Source organism: Typopeltis vanoorti, chromosome 19 (assembly GCF_054136105.1).
Source record: "Typopeltis vanoorti isolate ZY-2024b chromosome 19, IOZ_Tvanoo_1.0, whole genome shotgun sequence".
Lineage (NCBI taxonomy): Eukaryota > Metazoa > Arthropoda > Arachnida > Uropygi > Thelyphonidae > Typopeltis > Typopeltis vanoorti.
In genome coordinates, this window is record NC_143567.1 from 78,557,909 (window position 1) to 78,576,157 (window position 18,249).

Genomic DNA, 18,249 nt, shown 5'->3' on the forward strand with positions numbered 1-18,249 from the left:
TTTATTTTTGAACCAATCAAATTTTTTTTGGCACTTCCACAATCACTACATCTGTTTGTTTTCCATATTTCAAGGTAATAAATAAAAAATAAAAATATAACAGCATATTTACAGCATTCTATTTTTTTATTAACCTTGAAATATGTGCACACTTAAATGTGTGGAATATGCCTAACATAAAGAGCATTCAATATGGTGTAGAAAGAGGAAGGAATTACAGGACTAAACATTTTCCGGTTCATCATAAAATATCAATGAACTTCAAGCAATGTAAAATGTTCTTAAGCATGAGGTTTTGCAATCGTAAAATGAACTGAAAGTCACAATTTATTAGTTTAAATTAGTTCTCATAAATACGAATTGTTCATTTCTTGAAAGTTTGTAGAGGTCTGCCAGTACACTAATGGGCTGCACTAATGATGCAGAATAAAAAGTATGCACTATCTAAGAAATAGCAGTAATACTGTTTTGATTTGTACATCACCGTACAGCTATGTAATATAAGTGCAGTAGGGGGGGGGGGATCATTTCATAAATGCATAAGTGCTAAAGAGGTGAAAACCAGCACAAAATGCAAAGCAGCTAGTTATTAACTTCCTTGTCTTTTCACTGAGTAATTTATTAAGCAGTAATTACCATACAGTAATAATAAAATTCTAAAATCTAGTCCTTGGAAAAAAATATTTAACTGCAAATGACTAGGTTTTAAAAAAGAAGACATACATGCATTAGAATATTTTTCAAATAAATCAATATTTTTCATGATTATGATGTGTTATTTTATTTCTTACTAACCTTTCTTTAAACAAATTTAAATTTATGTAAAATGTAGATGAAATGTAATTTTTATAATAAGTGATTTAGAATTTGATATTTTTTCCACATTCACAGAAATAGGTCTCAAATAGCTGCAACCATAATCAAAATATTAACAAAACAAAGTATTCACATTTCAATATTTCACAAATTCATAGCCAGATATTAGAAAAATAATAATAAAAATTTGCAACAAATACGTGTAACAAACCATTCCTCAGGTCAACCATGAAAGGCAACCTAAAAAAAAATACTTTAAAAAAATGGATTTTAGAATGTATACAGAGACACTATGAAAGAGACTGGCATATTTTAACTCTATTGAAGTGAGCTAATTTTTAAGTTATTTAAATTGTCAGTCTTGTAGAATTAAAAAAAAAAAATAAAAATAAAATAAATAAAAAATAGTATCACAAGGCTGACAATTTAAAGAACTTAAAAATTAGCTCACTTCAACAGTTATGTGCCACTCTCTTAAACCCTGCATGCTTTCTGAAATCCAGATTTTTTTTCCCCCACATAAAAATGAATTAAATAATAAATAATATGTTTTGATATAAAAGCTAGATATGTAAACATAAAAAAAAGAACTAAATGGCATATTGTGTAAATATTTTTGTCAGTCTATTTTTTTGTTAACAGGAAACTTAATTATAAATATAATTTTATGGATCAGTTAAACAAAATATTCAAATTATCCACATGCAGTATAAAATTATTTTTTATCATAAATATTAAAAAGAAAGGAATTCTCTTTATAAAATCAAATAAATTGATGAATGTTTTTTTTTTCTTTCATACAATACCAAAAAAAAAGTAATACAGTAATCTACTATTTATGCAACCCTTGAATTATCAGAATGGCAACTGATAATTCAAGTCATGAAAGAGAACAAATGCGAATTACTGGTGATGCCTTTTGGATTATAAACTGACTGAATTTTTTTTAAATAATAAATGCTGAGGTTGCAAGTAATACCTATTTAGCTTTATATGATTTTTTTTTTTTTTTTGATGAAGGTGAAGGAAACTTTCTAAATAACAGGAATTTAAGATCTCAGAAAAGTTAATTTCTTGTGATGAATATCATATGGCTATTAAAATTCAATGATTTAAATAACAATCAACATAAAAGATCTAATAATAAAATTGCATAGCTGAAGTCTGCAGTTTCAAATGACATAGTCCAAGTATCACCAACAGTTTTACTGAGGAGAATATACACAGTAAATGGAATGGAGAAGTAGTATATAATTTAAAAATAAAGTAATTCTTTAATGATCTTTTATTTTAATTTTTGCAAGTGTCACCAAAATAAAAGCTACTGATGTCAATTGTCAGTACTGTTACCAGGATGTTAAGGATTTTATTTTTTGTAAACTGTTAATTGATCACTTTATATCATGAATGTACTAAAAATTTTCTCTCTTATCACATAAAAAATCAAATTTATATCCACACCTTTAGTTTGACTCAGAAAATATTTCTGTAAAATAAAATTTTAATCTTTAACAGTAAATTAATTATAAAATGTGTTGTCAGATTATCATTTAAATTATATTCCAAAATTCAAGTAGTGAAACTACAATTGTTTTATAAATAAAAAGGTTTCAATTTAATGTTTATTTCTGCACGAACACAAATTACAAATTATCGGGATTACATTAAACCCTGAGCACAAAATTTCAATACATGGTTTTATGTAAAAGGAGAGAAGAAAAAAAAGAAAAAGAAAAAACAACTGCCCTGAGAAGCAAACCACTTTCGTAATTAACTATTATCAAACTATAATATATATATATATATATATATATATATATATTCATCTTTTTTTGACTGACTGAAACAAAGAAAATAGATAAGTTAATGTAATGGAGCACACAACATATTTCTTCAAAACGACTTCTTCAGGTGTGGTAACACTTAAAGCAAATTAAAAAAAGTAATGAAATTTAAAAAGTAATAAATGTTAAGTTTGAATTCAAACTTATCTATTTTCTCGGTTTCAGTCAGTCAAAAAAAGATGAACATATCTAATCACCGAGTCGATGTAACTAATGATCATATATATATATATATATTAACTCTCACTATAGCAAACTTATAGGGACTATTGGAATAGTTGGTTATAATGGACATTTTGTTATAGCAAATTTCTTGTATCATAGAATTGTAGCTATGGAGCGTTGATCAGGATTTTCAGTAGTTTGTTATAGTGAGCGAGTTTGTTATAATGGTGTTTGCTATAGTGACAGTCAGCTCTAGCAGGAATTTAAGTTACTTTGTTTTCCAACTAGAAAAATCTTTTATTGCCATGATTTAATGAATATTTCTAGGAAATGGAGATGACTCGCGCTTTAAAAAAAAACAGTAAAATCACTACATGAAAAAAACACACACACATGTATGTATGTGTGTATATATATACATATATACACACACACACACGTACATTTACATACAAAATACATATACACTCAGAAACATACACACACACACACACACACACACACACACACACACACACACACACACACACACACACACACACACACACACACACACACAGTACATATACATGTATATATAAAATGAAAAACGGATGTTATTATTATTACAAATATGGTATCAATTAACTGGTAAGTATGTACATCTGATCAAGTTCTAGTAAGATGTACTTCACAAGATAATTTTAGCTAATAATTTAGCCATTATATTTTCAATGATTACACTCATAAATTTGGGACACATTATATGCTACAGTATGAAGGCATGGCATTATTACAACAGATCCTTCAAATGTTCTTCGATGTCTACTCGACATATAGGACACCTCTTGTTGGTTGTTAGCCACTGGTCAACACATTCAATGTGAAACAAATGCATGCAAGGAAGGCGCCTGAAAAAAAAAAAATTTTTTTAAGCTGAAATTCAGTATAATGGAATTTTTTTTTCCTTTTCTACAACTGAAATGAACGTGTAAAGTACATACAAAATAACATAATTGGATGCCAAAAAATTATACTCTTGCTTATTCTTTTAATTGTAAGTGGCAAATAAAGTTTGTGTGTGAAGTATTGTAATGACATCTACTTGTATACAGAGGCTAAAGTAGCCTAGTAGTAAAGATACTTCACATGCAAACTTTGTTTGCTTACACTTGCATAAAGGATTAAACAAGAATATAATTTCTTGGCATTTTTAATTTAATTTATAGCCAAGTGAAAAAAACTTTCTATAACGAGGTGTAATCCAAAATGTACATTGTCACAAAACTGAACTAAAAAGTGAGAGAGAAAAAACATTATTATAAGAAAATTGAGGTGAGTATTAACAGAAGTGCACGTATGTGGTAAAAGGCAATAGCTATATATATATATATATATATATATTACAAAAGAAAAATATACACATTAAGCAGTATGTACACTTTGTAACTGACATTAAATTGTCTACATCCAGATCATCCAAATATAATAACCATTGTTATATTTGAAGCTTGATTGCTCCAATTATGTTATTCCCTGCCTATATGAAACTAATACATTTATAGTTAGTCATGGTGTAAGTTAACTCATATATAATTTTATTTTTTAGTCGGTTAGAATGTTTCAGATTTGTTAGTCAATGTGAAACAAATTCCATGATTGTGCACTGACTCCAAAATCAGCATTAATTAAATATTTACTACAAATATAACTATACACAACAGATACAATTCTCTATAATAAGTAATTTACTTTATGTCTTTAAGGAGATCTGACACTCCTTACAGAATTAAAAGTAGTAAATTTCTAACTTCTTAATAAATACAAATAATTAAATGGCCATTCGAAGAATTACTCAGTATGAGCTTAAAAAATACATATACCCTCTAAACTCACATTTAAATCCAATTCAAAACATCAAACATTTTACAAAAACTGAACATTCGGCTAAAAGTTCTGTAGTTTCATTTGCACATATGAGAACTTCCTTTGCAGCACTTATTTTATTGTCTTTACTAATTCATTCATTCATTCTACTTTATCTCTCAACTTCCTTAGAGTACAAAGTTAAAAGGCCTTACCTAACTAATATACTTGCATAAATCTTCTTTAAGTAAGCAAGTTTTCTTAATGCAGTTTTTTTCCTCATTTTTCTGAAGTAAGAATAAAGAATGATCACTGAGATAACAGGAATACATTTAATTGAGAAGTTCCAAAGGCACTTCCAATAAAAGGAACTTTATTACAGATTCCACCTTGCTTCTCATGTTCGAAGGCTTGGTACAATATACTGGCTTTCAATTATTAACTTTACAGTTCCTCCTTGAAGAGTAGTTTTTAAAGATACACATAAAAACTTTTCTGAGATTAGAGAACTTAACTCGATAGATTATTAGACCAAGTGTTTCTAATGCGCATTCCATTACTGAGATTCAAAGCGAAACTCAAGCGACAAAATGAATGCTGTTACTACAAGCTTGCATGTTGCACAGCAATAGGGTGACATATGAACACTACAATAAACAAATATAGACTATTACATAAATGTCATTTCTATGTTATTCCCTAAGGATTGCAACATAAGATAAGCAAGTTTACTACTTATAACTATATTTAAGTCTTCTTTAATATTACAACTGCTTTAACCACAGGACAGCTCTGGTAATACTAAGCATATATACGATTGCATTACTAAATGCAAACATTTTTTTTTAAAGATTACTTTATCATATAACAAAAACATATTCCTTATTAATGAAATTTTCACTCAGCATATATAATGCTGTAAAAAATAAACATAACAAGCAAAACATTTATGTGAGATTTTTACAATCATTTTGTGATATTCTAAAGCAACATACAGATTATATAATAATTTATATAATTAATTTAATATTATTACTAGTTTTCTATCACCAAGTTTCTTCCAAATTAATTTGTTATTTGCATTCTCTTCAATATTTTTTCACACATTTTGACCTCTTCTAAGGTATCACTCCACCTAATTTTTTCTTTTTGCCACCTGAACACAAATACCTGTTTCACTCACTTTTCCTTTTTCATTCTGTTTAGTAACAATATTACCTTAGATTGGCTCTATCGACATATTCTTGAATGCTAATAATAATAATGTCAAGTTCATCATTTCTAGAACGATTCTTTATTTCATTTTTTGATTTTTCTTAAAACTTACATATACGGTCTCTAGTCTTTGATCAATTGTTTGATTTCTAATTTAATTTTTTTTAGATCCATTAGATAAAATTAGATGTCATCTTGTATAGTGATAAATTAGTGTTTTGGCTAATTTCTCTTTATTCTACATAAATTTATTCAACTAGTTTTGTCCAAATTTGTCAGGAAAGTTTTGCTAATTAATCTATTTCCATATTTAATTTGCCATCTTCACTTAATATGGTACCTAAATAGTTGAACTATTTTACTTGCTCTACAGGTTCTATGGTTCAATTCTATACATTCAATATGTGTGTGTGCAGTTGAGTTTTTTTTTCATGCACCTACCTTTTTTTATAGTCTTTTTTCATTTTCTGGCCTATTTTCATATCAAATTTGTTTTTCAATACTTATTTAATTTAGTTAATGAGATCTGAAAAAACTGTACTGGATTTATTTAGGTACATAATATTATGTGAATATAGTAAAGAACTAAATTTAACATCTCCAATTCTAATGTCATATAGATGACAATAATTGGGGGGGGGGGCGAGAATATGCAACCTGCTGTTGTTTTATAAATATATCTACCTACATATACTATAATTATGTATAGAATGCACATTATCTCCACCCTTATTCATCACCTATATGAATCATATCATGAAAGAAAGTGGCATTAGCTGGAAATTAGAATTGGAGATGTCAAACAACAGCAGGTAGCATATTCTCGCTCGATGATGTTGTACTCCTAAACACACCTGCTGCAAGTCTCCAGGATTCACTAACTAAATTGAATAACAGCTGTAACAAATTTGACATGAAAATCAGCAATAAAAAGACTAAAATTATGAAAATTGGCAAGAGCATAGAAAACTTCAGCTGCATTCTATATGGAGATCCTATAGAACAAGTAAAATATTTCAGCTATTTAGGCACGGTTTTTAGTGAAGATGGTTTAAATCTGGAAATAAACAACAGAATAAGCAAAGCCGATATGGTAGGCTGCCAGCTGAATAAATTTATATGGAATAAGAGAGAATTAGCCAAAACACCAAACTAACAGTACACAAAACAGTATTGAAGCCAGTTTTAAGTTATGGATCTGAGAGTTGGGTTAGAAATAAAGCACTTGATCAAAAACTAGAGACAACAGATATGGGGGAGGGAATCAGGAGTGCTAAGAATATTGCAGATGAAGGTAGGCCATCTATTAGATCTTTGAAACTGGTAATCAGTACCCTCAATACTCGAATTTAAGCAAGAGACTACAGAATAGATTTATTAATCAAAGAACTAACTAATATCAACTTATATTCTAATTTTCGAATATAAGTTGAATTTCGAATATACAATGCTCGAATTTTAAGCAAGAGACTACAGAATAGATTTATTAATCAAAGAACTAACTAATATCAACTTAGACATTCTCCTAGTGAATGTTCAACTTAGACATTCTCCTAGTGAACGTCTAAGTTGATTCTATCAGAACTAAGTGCCACCTGCTGCATGAAACAAAAAGATTAAAAGAACTAACAGCAAGATGGTATGATGGCTCACAGATACTCCTGGGAGCATCCTCAAACAGTGGTAAACAAGGCAGAGTGGGCTTTATTGTTAAACCAGGGCTCACCAAGTTGATCCTTTCTTGTAACATCATATCTGAAAGAATAGGTGTGTTACTCATTGGATTAGAGAATAATATGCATGAATATTATGCTAAAGGAAATATATTGCTAAAGGAATGTTCAGCTGAATTGGCTAGGCCTTTCACACATTTGTATAACTTGAGTCTCAGTTCAGGAATGATACCTCAGTAATGGAAGGGATGTATGATAGTTCCATTGCACAAGGTGGTGCAAAAACAACAATTAAATTAATTGTTTCCAGAAATTCAAACGCATAATTTTTGCTTTGCCAGCTGCTGGGAGTTGAACATACTTTTCCATATGTTCATTAATATGTTGAACTGAAAGTAAAGAGTTATTCATCTTAACTAATAAGACACTGTCAATAAGAACTTTAATCTGCTCTGGGTTTGATCGTTTTCTCTCTCGGTCATCTGAACTTTCATGTAGCATACGCAGTACTCCTGTAGCTGGCAATGAACAATTTTGTTGCCTAAGTTTGTGTACACCATCCAGATGTATTTTACTTGTCAAATGGCGTTTCAAAAAGTCCAACTTCCAAGTGACATCAAACTTCTTCCCATTAGCAAAATCCCCAGCAACCTTTGCATCATGACAATAAATACAAACAACACCAATTGTAGCATCATACATAAATATTTCATACAGCTGAATGTTTATCAACTCATGAGCTTTTGGCATAGCAGTTTTCACTATTTCATCCAGCCATTCACTTTTAAAGCAGCTAGCAGTTTGTTTTCGCTTCACACCTTTTGCTTCCTTTGAATTTGACATGGTGCATCAGTTTTTTGCAATTTTGTTATTTGAAGAATGTTTTTTTTTGTATTTATAAATTTACAAATGTACACTATTCACTGAATAACTTGGCAAGGCAACAGCTGAACCAACACTAAACATTGCCGAGGGCAACACAAAAGCTAAAAGATATGCCTAGAGGCTAGATTTAATTAACTTGGTTGTATCTCAATGCATGTACATAAGGCTCTAAATATACCTTATGTACACGAAGGCTCTATTTAGAGCCTTACGTATACACAAATGTTATTATTTAGTCTACTATTTTAAAATTCCTTTTAAAAATTAGAGAAATGTTACAATATTTTTTTAATTGTACTCTAATTTAAGTTTTTAAAATTATTTAATTATTTTTATTAAAATTATGAACCCATTGTTTTAATTCGTCATGATCTTGAACTAATTTGATCAGCCAATCACGTTTGGGAATTTTCCATGAGTTCAGGCATGAGATGTAAACAAACTGTGCGTCATTCTATATGCTACTTAAAAATTACACATTTGAGTCACACCCCTTTCACTTTGGCATCAAATCACTAGCCTCAAATAGGTTACTGTTAACAATTTATAAGTTTTGTGCAACTTCGAGAATGTAATAAAAAATGCGAGGTTATAGGCTTGAGCGTTGCCGAGTTACCGTATTTTTTAAAGAATTTATAGGTTAATGTTTAGGTGGAACTTCTTTAATTAATAAATTTTAATTTCATCTTGAAAATCTAGTGTGCGCATATTTTTTGCTTTCTGCGCTAGTTGTAAAACATGTGCACAGCTTAGAGAGAACATTGACCCCAAGGATCAATCCTGGGACCACTAGTGGTAAATCTATATATTAATGATATTGGGGAAGGGCCCCGACAGGAGATGTTCAACTGTTTGCTGATGCAAAGATAGGCAGGGCAAATGGTAACAGCTATATCAATAAGTGTAAAGTTACACAGTTTGATGTGATGAGATATCCAACAGCATATTATATTGGCAGAATGATATTTGGAGAAATGAGAATAAGGATCTTGGAGTTATAGTAGATGAAATTTTGAAGTTCCTTCTTAACGGTATCTCCACCTTGATGCAGTGAGGAGGCGTGTACATACCAATGGCCTCAGGATAAGCTACTGGGCTTCCCTGGGTGGACAGGTTGAGCGATAGGTACCAGACTAAGAGAGATACTCTGGTCCTGCAGGTTGGGAATTTTGTGTAAGGCTGGTTACCTTACAAAGTAAAAAATTTCTACAATCCAGATGCTTTTATGGAAAATTCATCGGACAGAAACAATGGAAAATGACCAAGAAGGAATCAAGGTAAACTATTAGGAATCTCAAACATTTTAAAAACAGCCATGTGGAATGTACAAAGCATAATGAAAGAATTAGAATTAGCAAAACAACTAAAAACTAAAGTATTAATATAGTCCTGATAACAGAAACAAAAAAAGAAATTAAAGGGAACAAAAGATTTAGATGTTTTATTATGTTATATAGTGGAGTGGACCAACATATCAGAGCTTCTAAAGAAGTGGCCATTTTAATTGATAATAAATGGAAAAATAGAATATGAAAGTACAATTTTGTAAATGGTCAAATTACAATAGGTAAATTAAAAATAAATAAAATCTACTTAAATATTATAGAAGTATATGTCACTGGAGAAGATTGAAAAGAGAATTCCAAAACATTTTATGAGGAACTACAAAAACAGTTAAATAAATGTAATAAAAATGACTATATATTAATAGCAGGAGATCTTAATGCTAGAGTTGGAAATAATCCATTCTTAGGAAAATATGGAGAAATTTGCATATAAAACAATGGTCAAGTACTATTAGACTTCTGTAATTTCAGTAATTTTAAAATAACTAATATTTAAAAAAAAAAACAAAACAAAACATATACTTGGAATGGCAGAGGAACAAAATCTATAATTGATTATATCATTACTAAGCAGAAACTAGCTCCACGTGTAAGAGATGTATAATGCATGGCATCATACATCTCCACAAGGAAATGTGCTTTGCATTAGGGGAAAGTTCCAAGGAAAGTGATCGGAGCTTACTCCACCTTTAGAACGAGTTGCCAAGTGTTGCACTACGTGCAGCCATAAACTCGACTTACTTGTCTGTTTGCTTACATTTGGGAAAAGGATTAAAAACCTAGCTTATAAAATTGCTTGGTATCTTTAACATATGTTTTTTAATTTTAAAGGTGGTTTAAAAGTGGCATTAAGATTGTAATATTGTACGATTCTATTAATTTTTTCTAATAACCCTTTAATGTATGAGACAGCTATGGTTTTACTGTACACACACAGATGTGAGACCCTTTGACACTTCTGCACATGTCAGAAGGAGAATCCATTCCGATAATGGGGTAATTAATCGGTCTTGTGGGATGATTTGTTTATTATTACACGTCGTAAAATTAACTTTTCTTTTATAAACACTGTAGTTTTTAAAGTGGTAACTATTTTGCTTGTATAACAGTTGGAAAATTTTATATATAAAGCACGTGATTTCGAGTGTTGGTGACTAATTCGTATATCCTTTATTTCTTTCTCCCCTTGCATGAATTGACTATTCTTGGCAATTTCGCAGACCAGATTTTATGAACTGTGGGTGTACAATACTATAATCTATATTATTTTTTGATGAAGTTTTATGAAGAACTTTATCAATAGTACTTTTGCTATAGCCATTATTTATAAATGTATTGTTATAATTTTGAATTCTTGTTTAAGAGCTTGTTCATTAGCACAAATTGTTATAGCTCTGTTTTTGAGGGTGTTAATGACTCCAAATTTTAGTGAAGAGTGGCTAGTGTATCCAGGAAAGAAAACGAGTTCTGATTTTCAATTTCAATAGTAAATTGCATGTGCTCATGTTGTTTGTTCAGGTGGCTAAAAATTGTATTTAAAATATGGCGACTGTGTGGCCAGATAACAAAAACATTGTCAACGTATCTAAGCCAAACTATAGGTTTTACAGTAAAGGAATCAAGAGCACATTGCTCAAAAGTTTCCATATAAAAGTTAGCAATGGGGGAGGGGGAAATAGAGGTGAGCCCACGGCCATATCTTCTTTTTGTAGGTAAAATTTATTTTGCCACACACAAAGTCACCGGAACATAATAAGTCGACAAAGAGAGCCGTAATGTCGGGTGGAAATTTGTTCTGTAGGAGAAGAATTGTGTCACTGATTGGGACATTTGTGAAAAGGAGAGAACCGTCAACACATAACACTCAACAAAACTGACTAATAAATCATCTTTGTTGAGTGTTATGTGTTCTTTATATAGGAGGGGGAATGACTTACCAATTCCTTGAGTGTTGATGCTAATTTCTTGGCTAGGTGATAATTAGGGCTGTCTATTGGCCGAAGTGGAACGTTATGTTTGTATACCTTGGGAACACCATATATTCTGGGAGAATGATGTAATGGGGCATAAGTTTTTTAAAAGTGTCTGACAGTCAAGAAGTGATGGACTTAAGTAATTTCACAGTATTTTTTCTTTATCCTGTTCATCAGATTATAGTTTACAAGCTGATAGGTGCTGTTACCGGAGACTCATTGATTTTCATCTGATGGATGTAAGTTGATCTGTCAAGGACGACCATTGCATTACCTTTGTCCGATTTTTTTAATAATTATATCTTGACTAGCTTTTAATGATTTGATTGCTGCTAGTTCTATTTTTGTAAGATTGCTGCATATGTCTTTTTTTTTTTTTTCAACACATTGCTGGTTTCTAAATGAATTTTATCAGCTATATTATTTGGAAGAGACTTAATGCTTCTTTCTATGTGGTATATAACATACAGTTTATTAACAGTTCTAGGTGCTACTGCAAAGTTTAGGCCTTTATCGAGTAATGCAAGTTGACCGTTATTCAAGGTGTGGCTAGATAGGTTGATTACATGACCATGCTCGCATGTCGTTGGTCGCTCCTCGTCTACGTGCTTTTCCATTTTCACTGCAGAACTACATATACTAAACTTAACTGCCCACAAGCTAAAATGTTTTTATTTATTTATTTACTTCCTGTTTATCTAGTTTTGTAACCTACTTCCTCTTATTATGTATATTTCTACCAGTTCTCAAATCTCTTAAATTTTGATTATATATCATAGACGAATACTAGGTACTAAACAGCCAAATGCATTTATATTTTTAAGAATTAAAATATGCCCAATTGATCAGAGAGCATTTAAGCAGAATAAGGTGCAGTGCTGATTAGAATGTATATACAGTCACATTGAAGAAATTTGTGAGCAGCTGAAATTCTTTGAAAATTACTCAATAGAGAAGACATATGAAAGCAACACTACCTTACATCTTCATCATCTTCAAATTCACTAAGACAAATTGTACACTTTTCTACACTGTCATCATCACTACTTCTTTGGACCTAGACAAAAAGGAAATAAAATTTGTATGTATAAATATGTTTCACTACTACATTTAATGCATAAAACTAAAGACAGCAAAATTACTCTGGTTCGTGTACCGCTTTCATGATAGCACAATTTCATGTTATTTATTTAATATTTTTATTTAAATCAGTTCATTTTAATACATGATTCACCAAAAACACTGAACATGAATAAACACAATAAAAATAAAACAAAGATATTAAATTTAACTTATACGTATTTCTTTATGAAATACATATAAGCTTTAATCAGTAATAAAAATGCATCCTTGAAAGTAAGTTCCTAAAATATTATAAAGGAACTGTGTTTATGATCAGTTTGCGATAAAGGGATATTAATCTGGATGTCATTTCATTTAAAAGGTGAAGTTCCAAGTTAAGAAGAAGTCTTGTTTTTAGTTTTGATGTTAACTGGTACTGAGAACTGAAACTAATGGTGCAGGCAATTCATTAATTTGGTTGTCATATGATTGTTTATCAGTCATTAGTACTTGCATTTTGTTCATAATCTTTACATTTAAAAATCCTGTTTTTAATTAATTCTCTACGGTAGATTAAAATAAAAAGAGTAATTCCAATTTTCACAATAACTTATACAAAAAAAACTTTTTGGAGACTGAGTGGGCATTTCAGTCTCCACTGGTACTAATCAGAGATAGCTATCACTAATTTATTAAGCAGCACACAGTGAAGAGACGGCTCAACAAGTGCTGCCATCTCATGGTCCCTAAACACGATATATTTAATGTCTAAAATAATGTGGGTTCTACGGTTGATTTTTTTAGTTTACGGGATGAAAAACCCACTTGCCTGTGCCATAGATCAACTAACTTGGTAACTGGTTGAAAAAAGGATTAGAAAAATCTCCTCTAGTCAGAGGAGATTTGACTAGATTTGAAACCAAGTCTTCCTTTGTGCAATCAAGTGCTGTGATGTGCAAACGCCACATCCACTGAGCTACACAGCCTCTCACTCGATGAACAAATGCAACCAGGCGGCGCCGCGGTTTGCTTGGTTTCGACTGCAGAGCAGCCACAGTGCTCTGACTCATGGAGCACCACGGTATAACTTATACATACAGTAACCCCCCAATTTACGTAAATTCGCTGTTACGTAATAAATCTCAAAAATGTACTAGCGTGTATGAACATGTTTGCAGCTTTTGCGTCTTTGACATCCTTGCAGTATGCAACAACATAATGTTAACTAGACTCGGCATTCACAGCAAATGTAACGAATAGTAACGGGCAGTGACAGGTTACTGGTAAACGCCGAGAGCAGCAGAGGGCAAGTGCGCAAAAGCTGTACCATTCAAACTGAAACCTACAATTAGAAATAAGGACTTCGTAAACAATTCATCCTTTCCCCGACCCATCAGTAGTCCATGCCTTGTGCGGTTAGTTTAGTCACTTATTTATCACCGTTAGTGTTCGTTGTTTATTTACCCTTAAAATAGATTCGAAACGCAAAACTGAATGCGCTGGTAATAAATCTAAAAAACAAAGGTCTGCAATTACTTTAGAAGAAAAGTTGAAAATTATTCACACGTATGAAGACGGGAAAATTATATCAACAATAGCTTGGGATATAAATCGACCTATTTCAACAGTGAATACGATAGTGAAGGATAAAGTTCGCATTTTTCATACTTTTATAGTTTATATCCGAGTAAATACTGCTGCATGATGTTTCATTTATAAAATAATACTGTGTAAATAACATACATATAATAATAATAAATATTACAGTTTCTTACGAAGTTACACTTAAGCAATTTACAAATTCGATTTACGTAAAATTCAAGTTAAGTAAAGGTTTACGGAACGCATTACTTACGTAACTCGAGGGGTTACCATACTTTACTTTCAATGTATTGCTGAAAACAATGCAGCAAAGATCATGAAAATTCAAAATATAAAACTGTGAAGAAGTGCATATGAATGTGATTGAGGCATGTCAGTGACTATATTTTTTAATCTGATAAAAAAGTAAGCAGAGAGAATGGTAAAGCAAAGGTGACAATTACAAACAGGAAGGAGCACAGGAATTGGTAAGCATAACAAATGGTAAATTGAAGAAGCAACAACCACAGGATAAATGTAAAGTAGTAAATGCAAAGAAAGTTAAAGAGCTGTCAAACCTAGCACACACACACACACACAGATCTCGAAGAAAGAAAACTGCAGAAATTGAAACTACTGTTAATGTGATGTGCTAGTGATATGCATCAATGCAACACTGCATTATCATCACTAGGAAGAGGATTTTTATGGTTTCAGCATGAACTCTACCTGAGGGGTAATCAACAGAAGTCTGTGGAAGATCAAGTAAGAGAAAATAAGAAAAAGACAGCATGGTGGATAGAAAAAGGGTAAGAAGCAGTCAATAAGGAGAGATTATGGCAAGATTATATGACAACAAAGGGATTCAATGATTTTATATATATATATATATATATATATTTTTTTTTTAAAAAAGAATTGAATGACTAGAACCGAGATTTAAGTAAAAAGGTTTTAATATAAAAACACGACTAGTTTTGGCTTGTAACAGCCTTCATCAACCTGTTGGGACCAGTGCTTGAACCTTCTGATTACCAGAAGGGATGGAGCTGATCAGCATGCAGAGCTCAGCAGGTGTTGGAGTGAGAGATACCTATGGCATGTACAATGCCACGGGTACTTACAGAAGGTTTCTCCTATTTGCTATACATTAACATCATGTTGACATAGTCAGCATCCATGTAATTGCCATTTGCATTAATGTGATGTGCTAGTGATATGCATCAATGCAACACTGCATTATCATCACTAGAAAGAGGATTTTTATAACTATATATAATAAATAACGGAAAAACTCACGTAGAAATATTATTTAATGGTATAATTTTCGCCCGTGTGTCACAGGCATCTTCAGTACAATTAGGCACAAAAATCAAACATTAACTGACAATTCCAAAAAGCGCCACCTAAGTAGCTGGTGTAAGATAACTAAAAAGGTCAATAACTTTCCTAAAAAAAAAAAAAAAAAAAAAAAAAAAAAGTTTGATTTTTGTGCCTAATTGTACTGAAGATGCCTGTGACACACGGGCGAAAATTATACCATTAAATAATATTTCTACGTGAGTTTTTCCGTTATTTATTATATATAGTTATGTCTACTCAAGGATTTTTATAGTTTCAGCATGAACTCTACCTGAGGGGTAATCTAAACTGTCGATTGTGAGTGACTCTTTCAAAATGAGTAAATTTGTTTTCAGATCACCCGTTTGATGTGATCGAATTTGTGATAAAATTATATACACATCCTTTCCCTAGTCACCACAAACCACCCTGATGTTAATGGCCTGATCCACCAGTGGCTGAACTCATGTCAGCATAGACCGGGAAAAGTTTTTGACCTGTACCATTGCAACAGCACATTTACGGACATGTGCTAATCAAAATCTTATCTACCCTGACTCCCTACACACCCCAGAAGTTTATAATGGGTATTCTGAAATGCCCTGTATATATAATTTGTTGCAATGGATTTGCTCGTCTATATTGGCATGATTAAATAATTGGGTTCTCTATGCGATTCAGTCAATGTTGTGTAAAAGTCATGTTGGAGGATTAATGGATTTTTTACAACACTCAGAAAAAATTAAAACAGAATTTAACACTTTCTATATTTCATCTCAGTCACTGAGACATCTTCAGGGATTACAAAAAAACTAATGTAACAAACACAAATAACAAACAATACCAAGCCCAACCACGTGGGTGACACTAAAGTCCTAACTAGGTGGAGCGCCCTCTAAGGGCGGTTGTAGGGGGCCTGGAATGTAGGGTGGGACCTCTGGTGATAAGTGTTTCCCAAATCTTAGGAAGCTTAATGCAACCGTATTTATTAAGATTTGGTTGATTTCGGAGAGCTGCTGCTGATTCTAAGAATAGTCTCTCTTTCTTGAATTTGCTGTGGTGAGCATGGTAGTTTTTTCCCAAGAGATCCCATAGGATCTCCTTGGATACAACTCATACATACATATGTATGTATGGGTTGTATCCAAGACATGGTCAGCAAAGCCTGACTGACCATAGTCGTGGTTGCAGATGTATGGACTTGCATTCCTCCAGGCAGATGGTTGCTGATCTGCTTGTCTGTCCAAAGCATGCCAGCTTACAGGAACAGGGTACTTTATAAATTCCAGGCATTGAGAGAGGAGGGAGCTGATCTTTTGTGGAAGGGATAAGAGTAGCAAGTTTGCAGTAGGTCTTAAATGCTGTGTGTGGGTTGTACTTGTTTAAAATCTTGGCAATTTTTTCGGATGTGCTACGGATGTAGGGCATGGTGATGGCATTTCTAAACTCTTTCTGACGAGAAGACTGGGGAATGGGGGAGGAACTGACTATTTTTTTGTGTAAAAAAAAAGTTGTGTAAACGTCTCGATTTCCAGAACTAGTGCTCTTCACTGATAAAGCTGTATCTACTAAGGAAAGCATGTAGAACTGCCAAAATGGCCACATTTGGTCCAGACAACCCTTACGTTACTCACTGCCATGGATTCCAGAACAAGTTTGCCATCAACATGTGGGCAGGCATTGTTGGCGACAAGTTGATCGGACTGTATCTTCTTCCATCCCACTTGAACGGCCCCATGTACTTAATGTTCCCGCAAGAGACACTGATAGAGTTGTTGGAAGATGTGCCATTGCATGTGGTTTCAACATGATGGTGTGCCGCCACACTTTTCACATGATGTCCGAAACTCTCTCTACCAAATATTTGGTGGGCGATGGATTGGTAGCGGTGGTCCAGTGGCATGGCCTACACGTTCACCAGACTTAACTCCAATTGACTTCTTTTTTTTGGCTGGGCCACTTGAAGAGTCTTGTGTATGAAATCCCTATGGAGGCAGTACAAGATTTGTTGGCAAAGATACCGACTGCAGCAGGTAAGATCTAAACCATGCAAGGCATTTTTGAAAGAATGCACCAGAACTTGCTAATCAAAACTGTGACACCCCCCCCCCACACACACACATACCCTAGAAGACCAAGGGTATTCAGAAACACCCTGTATATATGAAAAAATATAATATATATATATATATATATATATATATAAAAGGATGGTCTGAAAAGTTCTCGTCCTCGACCCTAGATTGCAACACTACCGGCAAGATTTTTTTTCCTAAGGTCATTTTTTCAAGTCATTCTATCAAGTAGTTTGTTTTATACAGCTGTCTGAAGAAAAAGTGTTGTCTGTATCCCTTGAAATGGATAAAATTAAGTACCGTGAGGTTATGAAAGTTCTTGTAAAAGAAGGTTTAACAGCAAAAGAAATTCATTTGAAGTTCATAAAAGTTTATGGGCACTCTTCTCCTTCGTTTTAGACAATTAAGAAATGGGCTGTCGAGTTTAA

At 32.3% G+C, this 18,249-nt stretch overlaps 1 protein-coding gene across 2 annotated transcripts in view; it reads right to left on the reverse strand.

The window, feature by feature from the left end:
• Positions 1-583: 583 nt before the first annotated feature.
• Positions 584-18,249, reverse strand: part of LOC150096278 (uncharacterized) — a 269,156-nt gene continuing 251,490 nt past the window's right edge. For both annotated transcript variants that reach the window (XM_090409235.1, XM_090409234.1), the window contains exons 13-14: positions 12,740-12,819; positions 584-3,715 (exon numbers count right to left, since the gene is read on the reverse strand). In XM_090409235.1, coding sequence (XP_090265361.1) covers positions 3,598-3,715; positions 12,740-12,819 — 198 coding nt within the window. In that variant the 3' untranslated portion in view covers positions 584-3,597. The remainder of the gene's footprint in view (positions 3,716-12,739; positions 12,820-18,249) is intronic.